Raw genomic sequence first — 17,632 nt, 5'->3', positions numbered from 1 at the left:
ATGTTTTTGGAGGAAGGTTAAAATAGTTTCAAAAGACAGTACTTAAATCCATTTTTCCCAATGTGTAGACTAGGTGAATTGCTTTGATTGCTTATACAAGTATCTGAAATGGATCAGTTAGTCACTGTGGATTTTTTTATCCATGGAAGGCACCATCAATGGTTTACTTATTTTAACTAAGAAAAGGGGTGTTCTACATTCAGGAAACAGGTCCAGCTGACGTGTTCACAGAATTCCACAGAGAAGCATGACCCCATCACCCAAGGCTGGTTCTCCCACCCAGCGGCCGTGAGACAACGGACAGGTGAATACTTCATCAGCCACAAAGAAAGACAGAGCCTGCCCTACCTATCTCCCCGGCTGCCCCTGCCTGGGGGACACTTACTGTCATCCAGTGGCATCTTCCTCTGCGGGGCGACAGCATTGGGTTTCAGGTTGCGATAGTCCCGCGAGAGTGCAGAGATGAGGTTGGCATGGTTGATGGAGCGCACAGGCCACTGCTGCTCATTCTCGGGGAGGTTCGGCCACGGAAGCAGCAGGATGTTAGAGAGGGCTCGGCACACCAACACCTGAGCCTGGAAGAGACCCCCACGGGCATCCGTCAGAGGGCGAAGAGCAACACGCAAGTGCACGTGACACGACCTAGGCACCCACCACACACACACACACACACACAGCTCGGGCCTCCAGGCTCCTTTCTCACAGGCTGGGCCTGGAGCTTTGGTCCAAGTCTAAGGTAATGCAGGAGGGGAGAGAAACTGAAGTCTGGGTCCAGCACACTCCAGGCCCAGCCCTAATAATCTTTCCTGGGGCCACCCCTTCCCTCTACTCGGGTACCAGAAGCGTTACAGAGGGAAAGGTCACAGACACCGCAGACACTGGCCTTCACACCCTCCGAGGAGCTGCTCAGAACAGGGCTGAGAGCGCGAGGCCGTAAGAGCAGCTCTCTCCCTCAGTCCCAGGTGCTCTCCAGTAACTGCTTTGACTGCCCTCTGATACCCTCTCTGTTTTGTTTGTTTTTAACTTCTAGCCTGAGCCTCCTGAAGTTTATGAAGATCCTTGTCTGGATGGAGTGTCTCTATCCAAAGAAAACAAATATAACCACAAAAACAGACTGTTTTAAGCCAAAAAGAACGCAAGGGGACTCTGACAACCAGCCAGGTCGCCGGCTAAGCAGCAGTGCCCGCGTGCCCCCAGCAGGAGGTTTTTGCAGCCTAATCGGCACGCTGCGCAACGGCCACACTGGGAAGGGCCTGATGAGAGAGCGCTGAGGCTGCCCTATGGGCCACATGTGAGGAACCCGTCTCCGTTGGCGTGGCCTCTAAACTCTGAGTGCAACAGAAAGGCCAGCCTCCCCTTCCTCAGCCTCCCTGAGTCTGAGCCACACAGCTCCAGGGCCGACGCAGGGTGGCCCCGGGGTCTCACCTTATCGACAAGTCGCTGAGCAGAGGCATCGGTGATTCTGTTGAACACTTTCTGCACCGCGGGGATGCTGATCAGAAAGACGGGCCGCACGGTGGTGGCCAGGGAGACCAGTAAGTGGCATGCGGACAGCAGCAACTTGTCCTGGACCTGGAGACGGAAGAGAACATGTCGGCCCTCCTGGGAGGCTGCCATTAGAAGAACTTTAACGAGACAGCCACAAGCCAAATACGGCGCCGGGAGCCATTATACCACCTAGGCTCTGTACCAAAGCAGCTTCCAGGGACGACGCCCAGCAATGAGGCACCCAACTCTGTGCCTCGTCGAGGCTCCTGACCTCAAGCCGGAAGCGCCCCCCTCTGGTTCCTCTTGTCCCTAGCCACCGACACATCTGGGCTCTGTCACTCCTCAGCTCTACAATCCCTTGGCAAATTCCTTGGCATACCATTCAAACTACTCAGGATTGTTCATCTCACTCCTCTTTGTTCCAACCAAGCCAGTCTTTCTCTCCACCCACCTTCCTGCACCCCACCAGTCATGCCAGGCTCTCCTGCTTCCTCCCCTCGGCATGCCAATCAAAACCCTGGTTCGAGGACCATCTGTCCTTTTCAAGTTAGCAAAAGAGAAAACTCTTTATAGATAGGACCTAATGCTGGTAAGACTGGTGAAAAAAAGCACACCAAAGAGTCATGGGCATGCAGAATTATTTTGGAAAGGAACATTATTAGAATTTCCTAGAACCACAAACTCCCTAACCTTTAATCTTATCACTTACTCTAAGAAAATCACCCAAAAGGATAAAGCTAACTTCAGGAGTACATGCATTTCAGAATTATCTAGGATAACTTTTTTTCAAACAGAGGCAACTTTAAAGTCCAGCAATGGCTAGGTAAATTATAAATTATATAAATCCCCATCATGGGACATTGTAACTCATTTATAACAAACTCAACAAAAATGGACAGAATGCTATGTGTGACTAAAACTACAAAAAGACAAACATCTATATGCCATATAATATAAATTGGTAGTCTTCTCAAAGGACAACTGACTAGAACCTACAAATTTACTTGGATACACCTTTGACCCAGCAAATCCACTTCCCGGAATCCATCCTACAGGGATATACACACCAAGAACTGACTTCCATCAAGAGGAAAATTATAAAACATCCCCACTACAGAATAGCAGTGTTTTGGAGAAGGGGACTAAAGAGTATCACAACTTTTTGGTCTATAAATTTGAATGGTATTTTACATTTTCACAATGAGCATATACTCATGTGGGACTTGGCTAAAAAAATAAAGTTATGTTTGAATTTATGTGGCCCACAATTCAAAAGGAACATTTGGAATGACACATGGTTCTCTCACAGCGGTGAGAATTAAGGGTCGAATACCAAGCAAGATTTTGATTCTATAGTAAGTGGGTATAGGAACAGAAGGACAAAGAGTCAGCTACAAAGTGCAACGCCTGCTGTTCCAGGACCTTGGTGCTGATCAGAGGTGTGACTGCATCCATGGTGGTGGAGATGAGCGTAACAAACTGCTGTGTGTTCTGCCGATGAGCTTCACTGCAATACTGTGCTAGCCAGTGAGAGTAAGCCTGCAGAGCAGCCAGGGACTGAGCGTGCCTGCGAAGGGGAGAGAAGATGCGACTTTAAAGGTCAAGGTCAAAATATATTAGCATTGAAGGAAGAATTCCACCCAGTGCATTTACTGTTCTAAGACACAGGTGATGGTGCAGAAATCATTTACTTGCTCAGGTAGGACCTGAAACTGAAAACTCATCATCTAAACCTTACCACCACTGCCTCTAACACAGGAGACAGTCAGCCCTCTAAGGAGCTGTGGCTCCTTTTGATGGAGAATGCACTTTAGAAACCAAGAGCCTGGGTCCTCAGGGGAGCATTCTTTCTGGGGTCTCACTGCTCCTAGGACCTTTTAGGGGACAGAGCTAGGATTCAGGCTGACACCACGTGGAAATCAAACTGAGCATCAACTCAGGAGGGCAAACTGACCTCAAGTGCCTCCAGATATGATACAAGAACAACACATTGCCACCTATCTACTGTTCTTACTAAAAATGTTAAACATCAATCTCATACAGTACAAAAACAACTAGACAAATCCAGATTTTTTAAGATCTTCTTTAAAAAAATAAGGTCTAAATCTCCAAAAATTCAGTTTCTCTTTTCCTCTCTTCTTTTCTTCTCTCCCTCTCTCCCCTGCCCCCCACCAACATGCACAATCTGGGGAGCTGGTCTAGATTACAGAAGGTAAATGTAATACATGATTCATGATTAGTTAGGCCTTGGATTAAAAAAAAAAGATATAAAGGACATTTCTGAGATGACTGGGAAAATCTGAGTATGGAAAATATTTTATACATACATACACACACACACACACACACACACACACCCCTTAAAAATGCTACATATTGGGGCACCTGGGTGGCTCAGTCAGTTGAGCATCCCAACTCCTGGTTTCGGCTCAGGTCATGGTCTCAGAGTCACGAGATCCAGCCCAGCACAGTGCAGTCTGCTTGAGATTCTCTCCCTCTCCCTCCACTCATGTGTGCTCGCTATCTCAAATAAATAAATAAAATCTTTTAAAAATTGCTAGATATTACTGTATCCATGAAAGTCTTTGAGTGGTGATAATGGTATTGTGGTTATGAAGGAGGATGACCTTGTTCCTAGAGAAACATGCTGAAGGGTTTATAGGTGAAGTGACATGTTGTCTGCAATTTACTTTCAAACAGTTCACCTAAAAAATTTTTAAAAGTGTGGTTTCACATGTGTATACAAAAAGAAAACAAAAGCCAATGGGGAAAATATTTATAATTGATGAATCTAGTTTGAGAGTGTAAGGGTGTTCATTCTATTTTTTCCCCTTTTCTATAGGTGGTAACTTTTTCAAGATAAGAAGGTAAGGTAAGCAAAGGTATTAAGTACCTTAAAGTAAGAAAATGCTGGTAATTCATAGTGACCAAGCAGTTAGTTTGTTATTTTGTATTTAGAATGCATTGATCGTTTTACCCTTCAAGCTTTGAGTACCAAAATTAAGAAAAAGGACATCAAAGTGTGGCTTCGGGGTCTAGGAATTTCAGTCACTCTATTGAATTCACAGAGCTCCGTAAGGCTGAGAAGGGGTTCTGAAACTTCCTGAAATTGTGTGCAAGATGTTATATGTTTATGAGCAAATTAGCATTCTTCTCGGCAGAAGCTTCACAGCTTTCTCTAAATTCTCAAAAAGGAAAGCTATATATATACACGCGTACACACACACTCTCAAAAAAAAAAAACCAACCTAAACCACTATAGTAAATAAGACTATCATTTACCTAATTTGCAGCTCAAGAACTAGCTAGCACAGGGGTCAGCAGACTTTTTCTGCAAACACCAGGGTGTAAATACTTTAGGCTGTGCAGGCCATACATACTCTCTCCGTCCCAGATACTTGATGCTGCCCCTGCGGCATGAAAGCGGTCACAGGTGGTACGTAAATGAACGGGCAGGGCTGTGTTCCAGGAAATCTTCATTTACTAAAGCTGGCAGTGGGCCGGATGTGGGACAGGCCCTAGTCTGCCCACCCCTGCTCTGGTCTAGAGCAAGCCTTCTGGGCAGTGTGATCGCTGGGACATGGCCCCATCTCCACTCCCCATTCCTTTAGCCCTTCCACAGTCACTTTCCTAATGGCTCTCCACTGTCCCAAAAGCTTCTCCAAGTGTGGTCCCTGAATGTCCTTCAAAATCACCCCAGTTCCTGGGTCACACGTAAACACCCGAGGAGCCTCAGGCCATCCTGCTGTAGTCAGAATCTCCGAGGCATTCTCCGTACGCCACAGCTTCAGTCACTGGCCTACAGGATAAGGCTTAGGGCACTCGAGTTGTTCCCACCGTAGTCCTCCCATGCCTTTCCGCCCCCTCTCCCACCGCACAAACCGCTCACCGCCTCCCTGACTGCGGGACCGTGCGACACATCTGTGTCTCAGTTCCTCCTGCTCTTCCCTCCTGAAATGCCCGCTCCATACACCCTCTGCTCCCAGCTCTCACCCGCCTGATGCGTTCCACTTACTCCAACCCCCCGCCCCCAGGCAATCCTCTCTTCCAGGTTTGGAGGAGGGAGTCATTTTCCTCTTCATGGCAACCACCACTGCTCCTTTGTATCTATAAACTGATTTATAAACTGGAGGACTCGGCCTTTCCCGAGAATGCACCAGCAGCCCACTCCGTACTTACACATCGATGAGATCAGGTTTCAGTACTGACGGCACAGCAGTTTCAATGTTGTACAATTTTATCTGAGATCCATACAGAGTGACTTTGACCAACCTGTTGGCAAAGAAATTGGTAAGAGGAAACACTCAGCTTATGGACTAAAACAGACAAAATGGACAAGGTACCAACAAAGGTCCTGAGGACAGACATGTTTCCATCTAAACAAGAATCAAGACCAGACCTTCAACTTTATCCCAAAGATCTAATCTGAGATGTGCATAAAGATTTATACAAAGATACTAACTAAAGCATGACTTACAGAGCCAAAAAATTTTGAACACAAAATAAATATCTAACAGGTAGAGTATAATATACACCATAAAAGTAGTTAAGATGGAAGTATTTTATGTTGTGTATTTTACAATGAAAAATTTGAGAAAAAGTAAATGTTTCAGATGGATAGCTATATGATAAAGAAAATATAGAAAGTGGTCACTGCAGAATCTAAGTGATGGGTATATATGGGTGTTCGCTCTACAATTTTTCCAACTTTTCTGAAGATTAAAAAATGTTCCTGTTAAAATATCTGAGGAAGGGGCAGGGAATGAAGTAAAAGCTTTTAGAACAAATTGAAGGGTTTTTAACTTCAAGCACAATCCTTTCAGAAGCAAGTTGCTGAGCCCACTGGCTGCCCAAGGGCTCACTGCATACAAACAAGCCTTCAATCCAGTAACTGAGAGCCAGCTCCATGGGGAAATGGAAAACGCCTCTTTCATTAGAGACGAACGTTCCTTTCTGGGCAAAAGGAAGAAGCTGGAGGCCCGGCAAAGTTCTGTCTGTGCCTGCTCTGTAAAGAAGCTCTCTAACGGAGCAGGTCTGAGGCGGACGCCAGGGAAGACAGCGGGCATTCTTCTCCCGCGGTGCCCCAGTGCAGAGCTTCTCAAGCTTCACCCAGCCGAAGAACCCACTGGGGAGCTTGTTACCCTGCAAGCTCCCTGGTCCAACCCCACAGACTGACTGTGCTCACGGGGAGGAGCCTGGAAATCTGGACCACACTCTGAAAACTGCTCCTCTCTGAAGGGAGCAGAAAGCAGGACTTCCCTAGAAAACCACAAGCTTGAGTCCCAAAGCATGCAGGGTTAGGGAGCAGTCGGAAAATGAGGGTCAAAGAGCCAAGGGCTCTCAAGCGGGAAGTTCTGGAAGGGGCCAGCATGATGACATAAGCGATGCACACACGTGCACCCGGCATGTAATTCTCTAAACTGCTCTCTGTTCTGTGCCCAGTCAGAGTACACTTCAGCGGCGCTTTACCCTTTCAGCCTATAAAACTCAGTATCTGTACCTGCTGAGGAACAACTCCATCCCCCCAGCCCCAAGCCTGGCCCCGCCACTGCCCTTTCTCTCAGGCTCTGACAAGTCTCTGTACCTCCTGTGAGTAGATTCACACCATGTTCGACTTCACGTCTACAGCAGCCTTTAGTGCTGTTCCACGCTAAAAATGGCCTGCTAAATGTGTCTTACCATTTCTACATTTAGCACTTTCAGTAGTAGGCTTGTGTGTAACCTGTAAGTGAAAAGCCAGCTCATCACACTGACTATGAAGATCACGTAGCCATAACAAGGAGCCTTCTCTCACACTTTATTCTAAAGGAAGACAAAATAGCAAAGTATCTTTAAGTACTGGGCCTGCAAACCCAAGCAGTGCAGAAAGATGTACATATAAGGACCTAGAAAATACCGATGCAGGGACTCTGAAGTCTGAAAAAATATGGATTTCAGACAGGAAGAAACCATCAGCGGCAACAGGCCCCGCCAGGAAGGAGAGGAAGAAGGACGCTGGAGGCAGAAGCTCTGTGGTCCGGAAAGAGCACAGCAGGTGGACTCAGGAAACTGGTTACAATCCACGTGTTCCCTCTTGTGAACAGTGTGACCTGAAGCAAGGCACTCACCATCTCTGGCCCACAGTTTGCTCACAGATAACATGACCATCCCGTCCCTCAAAGTAAAGCATGAAATAAAATGTGCAAAACCACTTTTGAAAATTTCCTACTACCACATGCTTTTATTATTATTATTAATCTGGCTTTTAAAGATTTACTTGAAAACTCTTAGTTATCTCTGCTTTTAAGCTAAGAGTAACAGTTAAAAAAAACTTTGGTGTGCAAGTCACTAGGCTTGGGGCTTGGTTTCGCTCAGTGTGTTACCAATGATTTGGCTACTGGGCCAGTGAAAGAGTCCGGTGTCCCAACTTTGGGCTGGACCCACATCCACCCAGTTTTGATCTAATCAATCCACCAGTTACCTTGAAACAATCTGAACCTCCTATCATATTTGAAGCATCTGACTTTTTTTTTTTAATTTCTTATTTAAATTCAATTTAGTTAACATACAGTATATCATTAGTTTCAGGGGTAGAATTAAGTGATTTATCAGTTGCATGTAACACCCAGTGCTCATTACATCAAGTGCCCTCCTTAATGTCCATCAGCCAGTTACCCAATCCTCCCACCCACCTTCCCTCCAGCAACCCTTAGTTTGTTTCCTAGAGTTAAGAGTCTCTTATGGGGGGCGCCTGGGTGGCTCAGTTGTTAAGCGTCTGCCTTCGGCTCAGGTCATGATCCCAGGGTCCTGGGATCGAGCCCCGCATCGGGCTCCCTGCTCTGCAGGAAGCCTGCTTTTCCCTCTCCCACTCCCCCTGCTTGTGTTCCCTCTCTTGCTGTGTCTCCCTCTGTCAAATAAATAAAATCTTTAAAAAAAAAAAAGGAGAGTCTCTTATAGTTTGCCTCCCTCTCTGTTTTCATCTTATTTTTCCTTCCCTTGCCCTATGTTCATCAGTTTTGTTTCTTAAATTCCACATAAGTGAGATCGTACATTGTCTTTCTCTGACTTATTTCACTTAGCATAATACTCTCTAATTCTATCCACATCATTGAAAATGGCAAGATTTCATTCTTTTTGACGGCTAATATTCCTGTGTGTGTGTGTGTGTGTCACATCTTCTTTATCCATTCATCTGCCGAGCATCTGACTTTTTAAGCATACGAGTTCCTGAGAGGGAAGCAGGGAGGCCTGGGTAGTGGGAAGTGGTCCGTAACAAATACAGCTATAAACCCGAGGAGGGCCCCAAGGGGAGGGGTAAGGAATGAAGGCTGCTGGCGGAGAGGCTGGGAACCACTTCTCGGGTCAGCGTTAACTCCTCAGGACCTTAACAGGACTGGGAAAAATCCCACCTCTGGCATTTGGCTGCCTACTTGGAAGAGGCCAACTGACTTTGTCTGTCCTTCGACTACCAGGCCTTTCCGACTGTCTCTTTACCCTGTGGGTAGAGACGTACGACTGACCTCACCTGGTTTCTTCTGAGGCAAGTCCTGTCTTTTTGTCTACAGACCCGATCTTCGACGAAGTAACAGCTCATGTGTGTTGTCTGCTACATGCCAGGCACTGTACTAAGTGCTTCCTCTCATTAATTCTCACAAAAAGCTACAAGACACCAGGTCCCCTCCATGTTACAGACAACAGACCTGAAGTTCGCAGAGGTTACGTGGCTGCTCCATATGCACCTTGAGCCTGGCAACATGCCGCCCGCACACAAGAAGGAATGACTGGGCTCTGAGGGAGGAAGGGCGCCACGACGGGAACGCCGCCTACCTCTCCACGACCGTGAGGGCGTCGCTGAACCGCGCCGCAAACACGTCTCCGATGAAGTACTCGGCCAGCCGGCCCACGGCCTGCAGGAGGGAGCTCAGGTCTCTCAGGGAGCAGTGCAGTCGCCGGCAGTCGTTCTCCGCAGTGATGTTCAGCCTGTGTCCTGAAACAGAACACCGCCAACGGTTTCCCACGGGCAGAAGGGGCCGTAGGTACCACACCGGCAACAGCTCATCCAGGCAAGCTAACCAACTGCCGAGGGGCGCCTGGGTGGTGCAGTCGGGTTAAGCCCTGGACTCTTGATTTCAGCTCAGGTCATGATCTCGGGGTCATCAGGCTCCGCGTTCGGCAGGGAGTCTGCTTGAGATTCTCTTTCTCCCTCTCCCTCTGTTCCTCCCCCCACCGCACGTGTGCAAACTCGCACACACTCTCTCTCTCTCTAAAATAAATCAATCTTAAAAACAAAAACAATGTGAAACACAGCAACCCACAGGCTGTTTCCCAGTAACAAGCCAGGACAGCAGGGCCTGTCTCCACCCAAACCTCGGATGGAGCACCTGATGTGATTCCTCTTGACCCAGAGGTAGTGACACCACCAATTTTACACCCAAGGAAACACACGCAGGGCGGCCCAGTCACTTGCCCAATGTGGGTCATATTTCTGGGGCAGAACTGGTGTCCCAGGCTAAGCCTCTACAACTGCAAACCTGCTCGCTTTCTACACATGGCCCTGTCACAGAATGCAATCTCCACGGGCCGACAGGCAGGATTCACCTCTCTTCAAAGAACAGGGTGTGGTCAGCACTCCACACCCCAGAAGGTCCCAAGTACAGTCTGGAATAAAGGCACAGGGCCTGGATTCAGAAGACTCATGTGCCCTGTTGCCTGCTGGCTCTGGGCCTCAGCCAGCCCTTCTGAGTCTCAGGTCCTTATCTTTAAAATGGAAAATAATGCTCCCCATCAAATTCACTAGTTTAAGGGCAGTTAGAATGCATACGAAACCCTGTAAACTATAAAGCATCATTCAGTGCTTGTAATAATGATATATAACAAAGAGCGTGTGATTTTCTAAGGCCTGAAGCTTTCTTTTCAATATAATTTCTTCATGCTGAGTGATGAGGATGCAAAGGTGAAGGACAAAAACATCTGCAATTCAGCCACCTCCTTGCCCTGTGGACCCCTCCTCTTCACAAAGGTCCACAAAAGAAAGTGAGAACCGCTGTGCCGAGAGAGCTCGCTCTGCGTCTATAAAGTCCTCCGCCCTCACCCAGTCGGAGGGAGGGAGACCCCGACCCCTGCCTGCGGGGCACCTGCAATACCACCAGCCCCCTCCCACTGCCACCTCAGGAGTTTCCTCTCTGTTAGGAGACGAACTAGCTAAAGGCAACCCTCCTCCCGCGGCGTTCCACAAGCATCTTCCTAGAACCCGGACCTAAGCACACAGCTCCCCTTAAGCAAGGTGCCAAACCTCCTGGGGCTCTCTCCTGGCTCCATGGGAGAACCTGAACCCCCCAGCATCCACTCCAGGGCTTTCGTGACCTCACTGCCTCCTGCCATTCCCATTTCTCACCTGGACCCACCGGGAACCCCCGGGGCCTCAGGTCCCTGCCTGGACTGCCCACGGCATCCCTTGCACACTCTTACACAGTCTCCAGACTCACACAAGTCCCCTTCCGGGAGGCCTGCCCTCTGCACTGCCCAAAAGAAAGAACGCACTTCCCTCCCTTCCTGCATTCCCCTCCAGGGCACCTCATGCACATGGCAGATCAACTAAGGATCTACAAGTCTCCTCACGGACTAGGAACTTCCTCACAGGGAGGGGCTGTGGCTGGTATCCAGCACGGCGCCAGGTACAGAACAGGTGGCCACAATGAATGACTGAACTAAATACAAGAGAACACAGAGCAAACGAGAGCAGGACCGGGAGTCTCGGGTGTTTAAGTTCCTCATATGGCCTCTGGGAATGTTCCCTTGATTATTTAAAGGTGACTACGGATAAGCAACACCTGTGGAGGTGCAAACAGCAAGGCTGAACACCTAAGAAGGTGCTGGGAAGTAGCAAGTTTGATGCCTCAGATCCTTCACTGACTTCCGAGTGATGAGGCTTGGAACAGAGCCGGTGACAGCCCCCAAGGGTGGACAGGAGTCTGGAAAAGGGTGTGGGTCACGTTCCGGGGAGCAAGAGGACAAAAGGAAGGGGAAACTCCAGGAAGGACCTTTCAGGGACAGAGCCAGTGACAAAGGCCGGCTTTCGCCTACCCCCCAAATCGCCTGTCCCTCCGGAGACTCACCACCCTGCGCAGGAAGCAGTGCCTCGATGCAATAAACACCAAGTGGGATTCTCAGCCTGTAGGCAGCCCTGCCCAGGCCATGGGGGTGGGTGCCAAAGAGAGCGAGCCAGCTTCCCCCCGGCAGAACAAGACCACCCCACACTGCCAGCCACACGAGCCCACGGAACAGACAGAACCAGGAGGTATTTTTGGTCACGTGGAGAGAACACTGCCTCTCCTCCTCTCACAGCTAACAAAAGCACCACAAATACGCACCTTCTGAACGTCAAGGATTTTCAGGGTTACAGCTACGTAACGGACTCCCAGGGTAAATTGAGACCTGTTGTTCCTTTGCACACCAACCAAGCTTTAGGGCTGTGGGAATAAAGCCTTAAGAAAACTCTGCCTGGGAACCGGGTGTGGTGGTAGTATAGGCCGAAAAGAGAGGAGGCCAGCGTTTATTCCCCAGGGCAGCATGGCCAAGGCTCCGACTCTGCACTCTCCTGCGCACCGTACCTCCACCTTCACGGCCCTCACCCTCACCCATGAGGCTCCACCCTGCCCACTGCTTCTCAACTTACTCACGTACTTAACCCTACAACTAGGTACCCTTGTTTACCTAAGAACTAGATGCTTGAATAGTGTTTAAACATGAAGGGAAACATTTTGTGTTTCCCTTTTTAAAACCAAACGAAAATACCACCCTAAATTGGGTTTCCATTGGAGTACGGTTCCTAACAGTCATTAAGTCATCCCGAGCAGGCCTGCCCCCACTGCCCCCCCCCCCCCCCCGCCAGCCCATGCCCCTGAATCCACACAAATACACCTGAGGCAGGGCCTCCTCCCAGCACTGCCCCTTCGGCCTCTTCCCCGATGCATCTCCAGGGAGTCTTCCATCTTTAAACAATGAGGGGAAAAAGTGTCCCCCCCAATTCCTTATGATCATCCCTGGTCCCACCCCGAGGGGAGAACACAAAACAAGCCTAAGCCTGCTGACACACAGCAGTCTTGGGGAGAGGTGAAGAAGCTTCTCCTCTCGGCTGAAATACACCCCTGGGTCCCTTCATTTCCCATGTCACCCTCCTGCTGAGAATCCTTGCCCTCCTGATTGTTCCCCTCTAACCCGCCCGAATTTGTCAAACAAAGAGCAGTACTTAGAATAAAAAACAGCTTGGGACTGCTGTGATTTTAAACTATTAGTTTGAACCATAAGAAATTGCTGATATTGGACCATTTCTGACCAACCAAAACTGCAATTCCATATAATTCAACTGAATACACATGTGCCATGTAAGGTTCACATTAGTGCAAACTGCTGCTTCTTTCCTTCCCGCTCTGTCTGCAAGGCAGGAAGTACCCCAAATCAAAGCCGCTGCCCCCACCCCCAGACCTAGAACCCTCGTACCACCAGCAGCACAAAATGCGGCAAGCAGACACCTCAACTCGAGGGGCAGGCCTGAGCTCCCACCGAGAAAGCCGCTGCAAACCACCCACATCTTCTTTCGCTAAGGCTTGGATGTCCCCCTAATAGCAAAGAACAGCTGCGAAGGGGAACCCTCCAAAGGGAATTACTGCTGAGAGGTTTCGAGAGAGAAAAGACCATGGCCACACTGAAGTCCTCTCGCACATAAAGCAAGTCACCCTGAGGCTGTCGAGATGCACTTGACCACGTCCAAAGGACAGCTGCCTGGCAAGTCACACCTTCATGTTAACTATAACTCCGTCTTCTCTTTGCTGGGGGCCTGGGGAGGCAGGGGTGATGACACTTGAGGGATTCCGCTCTGAGAGAACAAGTAGGTCGTAAATAAACCCCAGCGGAACAAAGGATCTAAGAGATGCAGCAACCAAAGACAGGATTTCTCAACCCCCAACTGGTGAGGAGGAGCAACGAGGGGAGCCAAGGGGGACCCCCCGGGGCTGGGAGAGAGGCGCACAGGCACTGTGGCAGCGCAGGCAACAACACGTCTCGCCTCGGACCTAATCACGGGCGTGGGGGCAGAAGGCCAGCAACGGTCGACAGGAAGACTCCCATCGGCACAGGCCCCAGAGGAAACAGAAGAAGTAAAGGCTGGTGAGAAGTGGTGCACACGAGTGGCGGGGCCACCCTGTCAGAGGAAGACACCCCGATTTCTGTTAAGAGGCAGCAAGGCTGCTGACCCAGCACGGAGGTTACCGGAGAGGGTGAATGGCCATGGGAACCAGGGAACAAAATGTATTCAGAGTTTCCATTTGTTTTAAAGGCCTTGCATTGGAAACTTGGCTTCGGAGCCACCAAGGGATGGGGGAATGCTTCGTCATGGATAAGAGAGCTTGTTTTAAAACGGGAAGTATTTCTTTGGCCTGAGAGGTTTTGCCCCTGGAGTATGCACCAAGGATCAGCACTAGGGATGAGATTTATAAACAATCCGGAGAAGCCAAGCACACTGTGAAATTGTCAGCAAATGGCTTTCAATGAGAACAGGTACATGATATTTCATGTAGGGAAAAATAAAACAGATTATCCTTCTCGGATTATGTCTCAGAAAGAGGACTTAAAAATCACTCAGATTTTCACCCAAAGACAGACTCAATGTAACGTCAAAAAGGCAGCGACAACCCCGAAAAGGAACGTGGGGTCAATGCAGGAAGTGTGGGGGAGGGAGTGCCTGCTCAACTTTTTTAAAGATCAAGAATAATGTCTTGAGGATGCCGAGTACATTCTAATTTGATGAGTGGCCCTGAGGGAGAGACCACCAGGGCACAATTTTTCCCCAAGAATGGCTGCTAGAAACATCTGTCGCATTGGTACACAAATGACTTTCGTTAATGGTGACAGCACATTTTACAGGCATGTTTGCTTTGAAAAGTGGTCTTTTTAAAGTTCTTTGTAAGTTGTTCTTAGCCTATCTACAAACTCTGGGGCATGCCAAGTCCCATCAACCTCCTGGGGCCCAGTGGATTATTTAGAAGCTAATAGAGTCATGGAAACAAACCGTCACAGGCCACTAAGGGCAGCCTCAGAAAGAGCCTCTCGTGGAGGCTCTGCCATGAATAATAAGCTCGTCCAGGAGATGGTCTCTACCCCAGGCAGTTCTGTGCCAGGCTGAGACAACAGTTACACAACAGAGGGACTGGAGGCCAGGACGGGCACAATGCCCAGAGGGGAAAGACGGTGAAGAAGAGCAGTGTGAAACGACCACCAGAGATGGGAGGGACTGGGAGGCGAGGGTGAGCACAGTTGCGTCTGCAAGCGCAATGGTAAGTTTCTGGTGTTTTTAGCTAGCAAAATGGACGTCAGATTTGATTTAATTCAACTTCTTAATCATCCCCTGTGATATCATATTGGGACAAATAAACATCTCTGGACATCAATTTCCCCTTCCGTGAAACAGGAGCAACTGGTATTAGTCCTCCCCGCTCCAGGACAGGTGAGAGAGTTAAGGAGCAAGTAGGCAAATACTACAGTGCCGAGCAGGTAATGCGCATTCGACAAACAGAAGCTATTATTGTTATCAACAAAATAACCCCAAAATGCCGAGCCAAAACCCCAAGGAGGCGAAGCCTACAAAGGACCGCCCAGCTGTGGCCAGGCCGCCCGCAGGCCATCGACAAGAGGAAAGCTAACGATCACTAGCTGTCAGCGTGCTCCACACGCGTCCGCCTGCGCCGGAGCCACTCCTATGTCCTGCTTCCAAACACCAGGCAACAAAGAGCACATGGCAGGGAAGCCCAAGGCCATTTCTCCCTAGCGTACTTGCTAGTCTAAAAGACCTAAGGAAATATTCTAAGTGCTGGGGGTTTTTTGAAAGTCCTCCCTCTTTACTCCAAATTAGCTGCCTCTCTCTCTCTCTGAAACAGCTCTTCGGAACGCACTGTCAGAGTCTCATCTTTTACCTCCCCCACAGCTCCTTTTTATCATGATTCTTTAGGAAAGTTTTCCCTGTGTAGAAGTGGGGAGAGATAGAGCCCTGGGAAGGTGGCAGTGGAGAAATCATGTTCCGACAGCAAAGACGGCAATAATTAAGTATCAGCCCAATATTTTTCTTAATGTTGATTAAATTAGAAAATAAAAACCAGTTTACCTGACCCTGAAGTAACTATAAACTGCTGTAACCCCAGATAAACTTCTAAATTGTCCTGAAGAACTGGGAACTGAAAACAAAGAAACAAAGATTAAAAAAAAGCAAACAAACATAAATGCAAATTTTAACAGCATTTTAACATTAAAACATTATAAGTATCTATGGGGGGGGCAGGCATCAGATAAAAGAAACTTTTCTCTGGGAACCTTTACAGGCAGCTAAGCAGAAGCATCTCGATTCAGTGCCCTGCCCCCTCAGCAATTTCTCCAATTCACACCACCAATTAACGTTTGGAATAAGAAAGAAAACAACATCATCAGTTCGATACTCTTTTTCTAAACAAAGCAGTGGATGCTGGGTAGGACTATAATGACGGTCATGTTCCTAGAAGAGGGGACATCAAACCCCAAATGATCTATACCTTCTAGAGCTCGGAGACAGGGCCTATCTATCTCCCTTCAATTCCAAGGAAAACTCTAGTCTGGAAAGAACTACCAGATATGCCTTATTCAAGTGCATAGCGAAATGAAAAGACAGGTCAAATTTTTTGGAAGTCAGATTCCCTTACTCATTTAGCAGATAGGACCTTCATAACCAAAGCTGTATCTTTTCTCTCTAAAGCTGCTCACTCACCATTAAGATATAGATCAGACTTAATGTGACAGGTCCCTATGAAAGGCAGCTGACAAAACACAACAGCACTTTCTACAAGAGAACACAAGCCCCCGAAATCATCGTGCCCTTGAAGAAGAGCTAGGCTTAGTGAAATCTCCTCAAATAACAAGCACCACTTCATGAATGAAAGCAGTCCTTATGCCTAAGATTCTAGCACATAAATATAGGCAGAGTGCTAGCGATGAGCTTTACAAAGGCTCGCTTTCCAGCAACGTAATCTTTATAAGTCCTCTACATGGCCTGGCCATTTTTGAGCTACTGATGCAGGCATGAAGGAAGGCATTAGGAAAATTCATATTACATCCAAGAGTTCAGGAAAGAAAAACAGCACTTCCAAAAGTTGATTTAAAATATTTGGGGGAAATGTTAACATTTGTTAAACTTGAGGTTTGGTTATGGTAATTATTATTCTCTTTAAAAAGAAATAAATAAAATAAAATATATATATATGTACATATATACACACACACATATATACATATTTTAAATATCGGTGAGCAAAGAAGCTTACTACCCATGCTACATGTGCAGGGAAAACACTAGTCTCTTCATTCCCCTCCAAGAGGCGAGTTACCAGTGTTGAGAAGGCGTGTGTGGGAAGGAGCTCCATCACTTTGGCCACCACCTCCAAGCTCTGGCGCAAGTATCGCTGCCACTCTGTCTGCTGCTGCAGGGGAAACACAGAAGGATCAGCTCTCCCAGAAAGGCAGAGTCTTGACATCTCCCCTGCCCCTTCATCCGCAACCTCAAGTCCACTCTTAGACAGAAGATCTTGAAGAAATGGCAAATGATCAAACCAGGTTACTTAGTACTTTAAAAAGATCAACCTAGAGTATTTTTTAATCCAATGAATTAACTTCATAAAAAGTTATTTCCTCAGAAAGCACATGATCCACAGAGAATGACCTACTTTTCAACTACAGTCACAGGAATACAGATTTCAAAAAGCCACTTGTGAAGTGTTCAAGTCCCCTTTATGACATCCTAGCTATAGGAAGTGGCTACTCATTCATTACCTCTGAGACAGTCCATGACTACCTTCCTTTCAGTATAATGGACTACATCAGGGCCACTCAAAGTATGGTCCACAGACAAGACAGCACCAGCATCTGCTGCAGGTCCGGAGGTAATGCAAATTCTGTGGCCCCACCCCCAAATCAAAGTCTGTTTAACAAGCTGTCCCAGTGATTCTCACCCATGCTCAAATATGAGAAGCACTGTACTAAATCATACAGTTAACAAGAAGTTGAAGCTCAAGTTTACCAAGCACACACAATGTGCCAGGCATGTAGCCAGTCCTTCCACAAGCGACCCTCGTGTAACTGTCAGCACAGG

The 17,632-nt window shown here is 47.9% G+C and overlaps 1 protein-coding gene across 6 annotated transcripts in view; it reads right to left on the bottom strand.

Moving 5' to 3' along the window:
• Positions 1 to 17,632, bottom strand: part of XPO6 (exportin 6) — a 101,970-nt gene that overhangs the window by 13,351 nt on the left and 70,987 nt on the right. For 4 of the 6 annotated variants that reach the window (XM_078074657.1, XM_078074659.1, XM_078074660.1 and 1 more), the window contains 7 exons: positions 16,812 to 16,964; positions 15,623 to 15,692; positions 9,295 to 9,454; positions 5,668 to 5,760; positions 2,911 to 3,055; positions 1,426 to 1,572; positions 386 to 575 (listed from right to left, as the gene is read on the bottom strand). In XM_078074657.1, the coding sequence (XP_077930783.1) occupies positions 386 to 575; positions 1,426 to 1,572; positions 2,911 to 3,055; positions 5,668 to 5,760; positions 9,295 to 9,454; positions 15,623 to 15,692; positions 16,812 to 16,964 (958 nt within the window). The remainder of the gene's footprint in view (positions 1 to 385; positions 576 to 1,425; positions 1,573 to 2,910; positions 3,056 to 5,667; positions 5,761 to 9,294; positions 9,455 to 15,622; positions 15,693 to 16,811; positions 16,965 to 17,632) is intronic. The other 2 variants (XM_078074658.1, XM_036066384.2) reach the window with 1 other exon arrangement.

The sequence above is a fragment of the Halichoerus grypus genome, chromosome 6, assembly GCF_964656455.1.
Source record: "Halichoerus grypus chromosome 6, mHalGry1.hap1.1, whole genome shotgun sequence".
Classification (NCBI taxonomy): Eukaryota; Metazoa; Chordata; class Mammalia; order Carnivora; family Phocidae; genus Halichoerus; species Halichoerus grypus.
The sequence above is the reverse complement of the archived record's forward strand: the minus strand, read 5'-3'. Positions and strand labels throughout refer to the sequence as shown.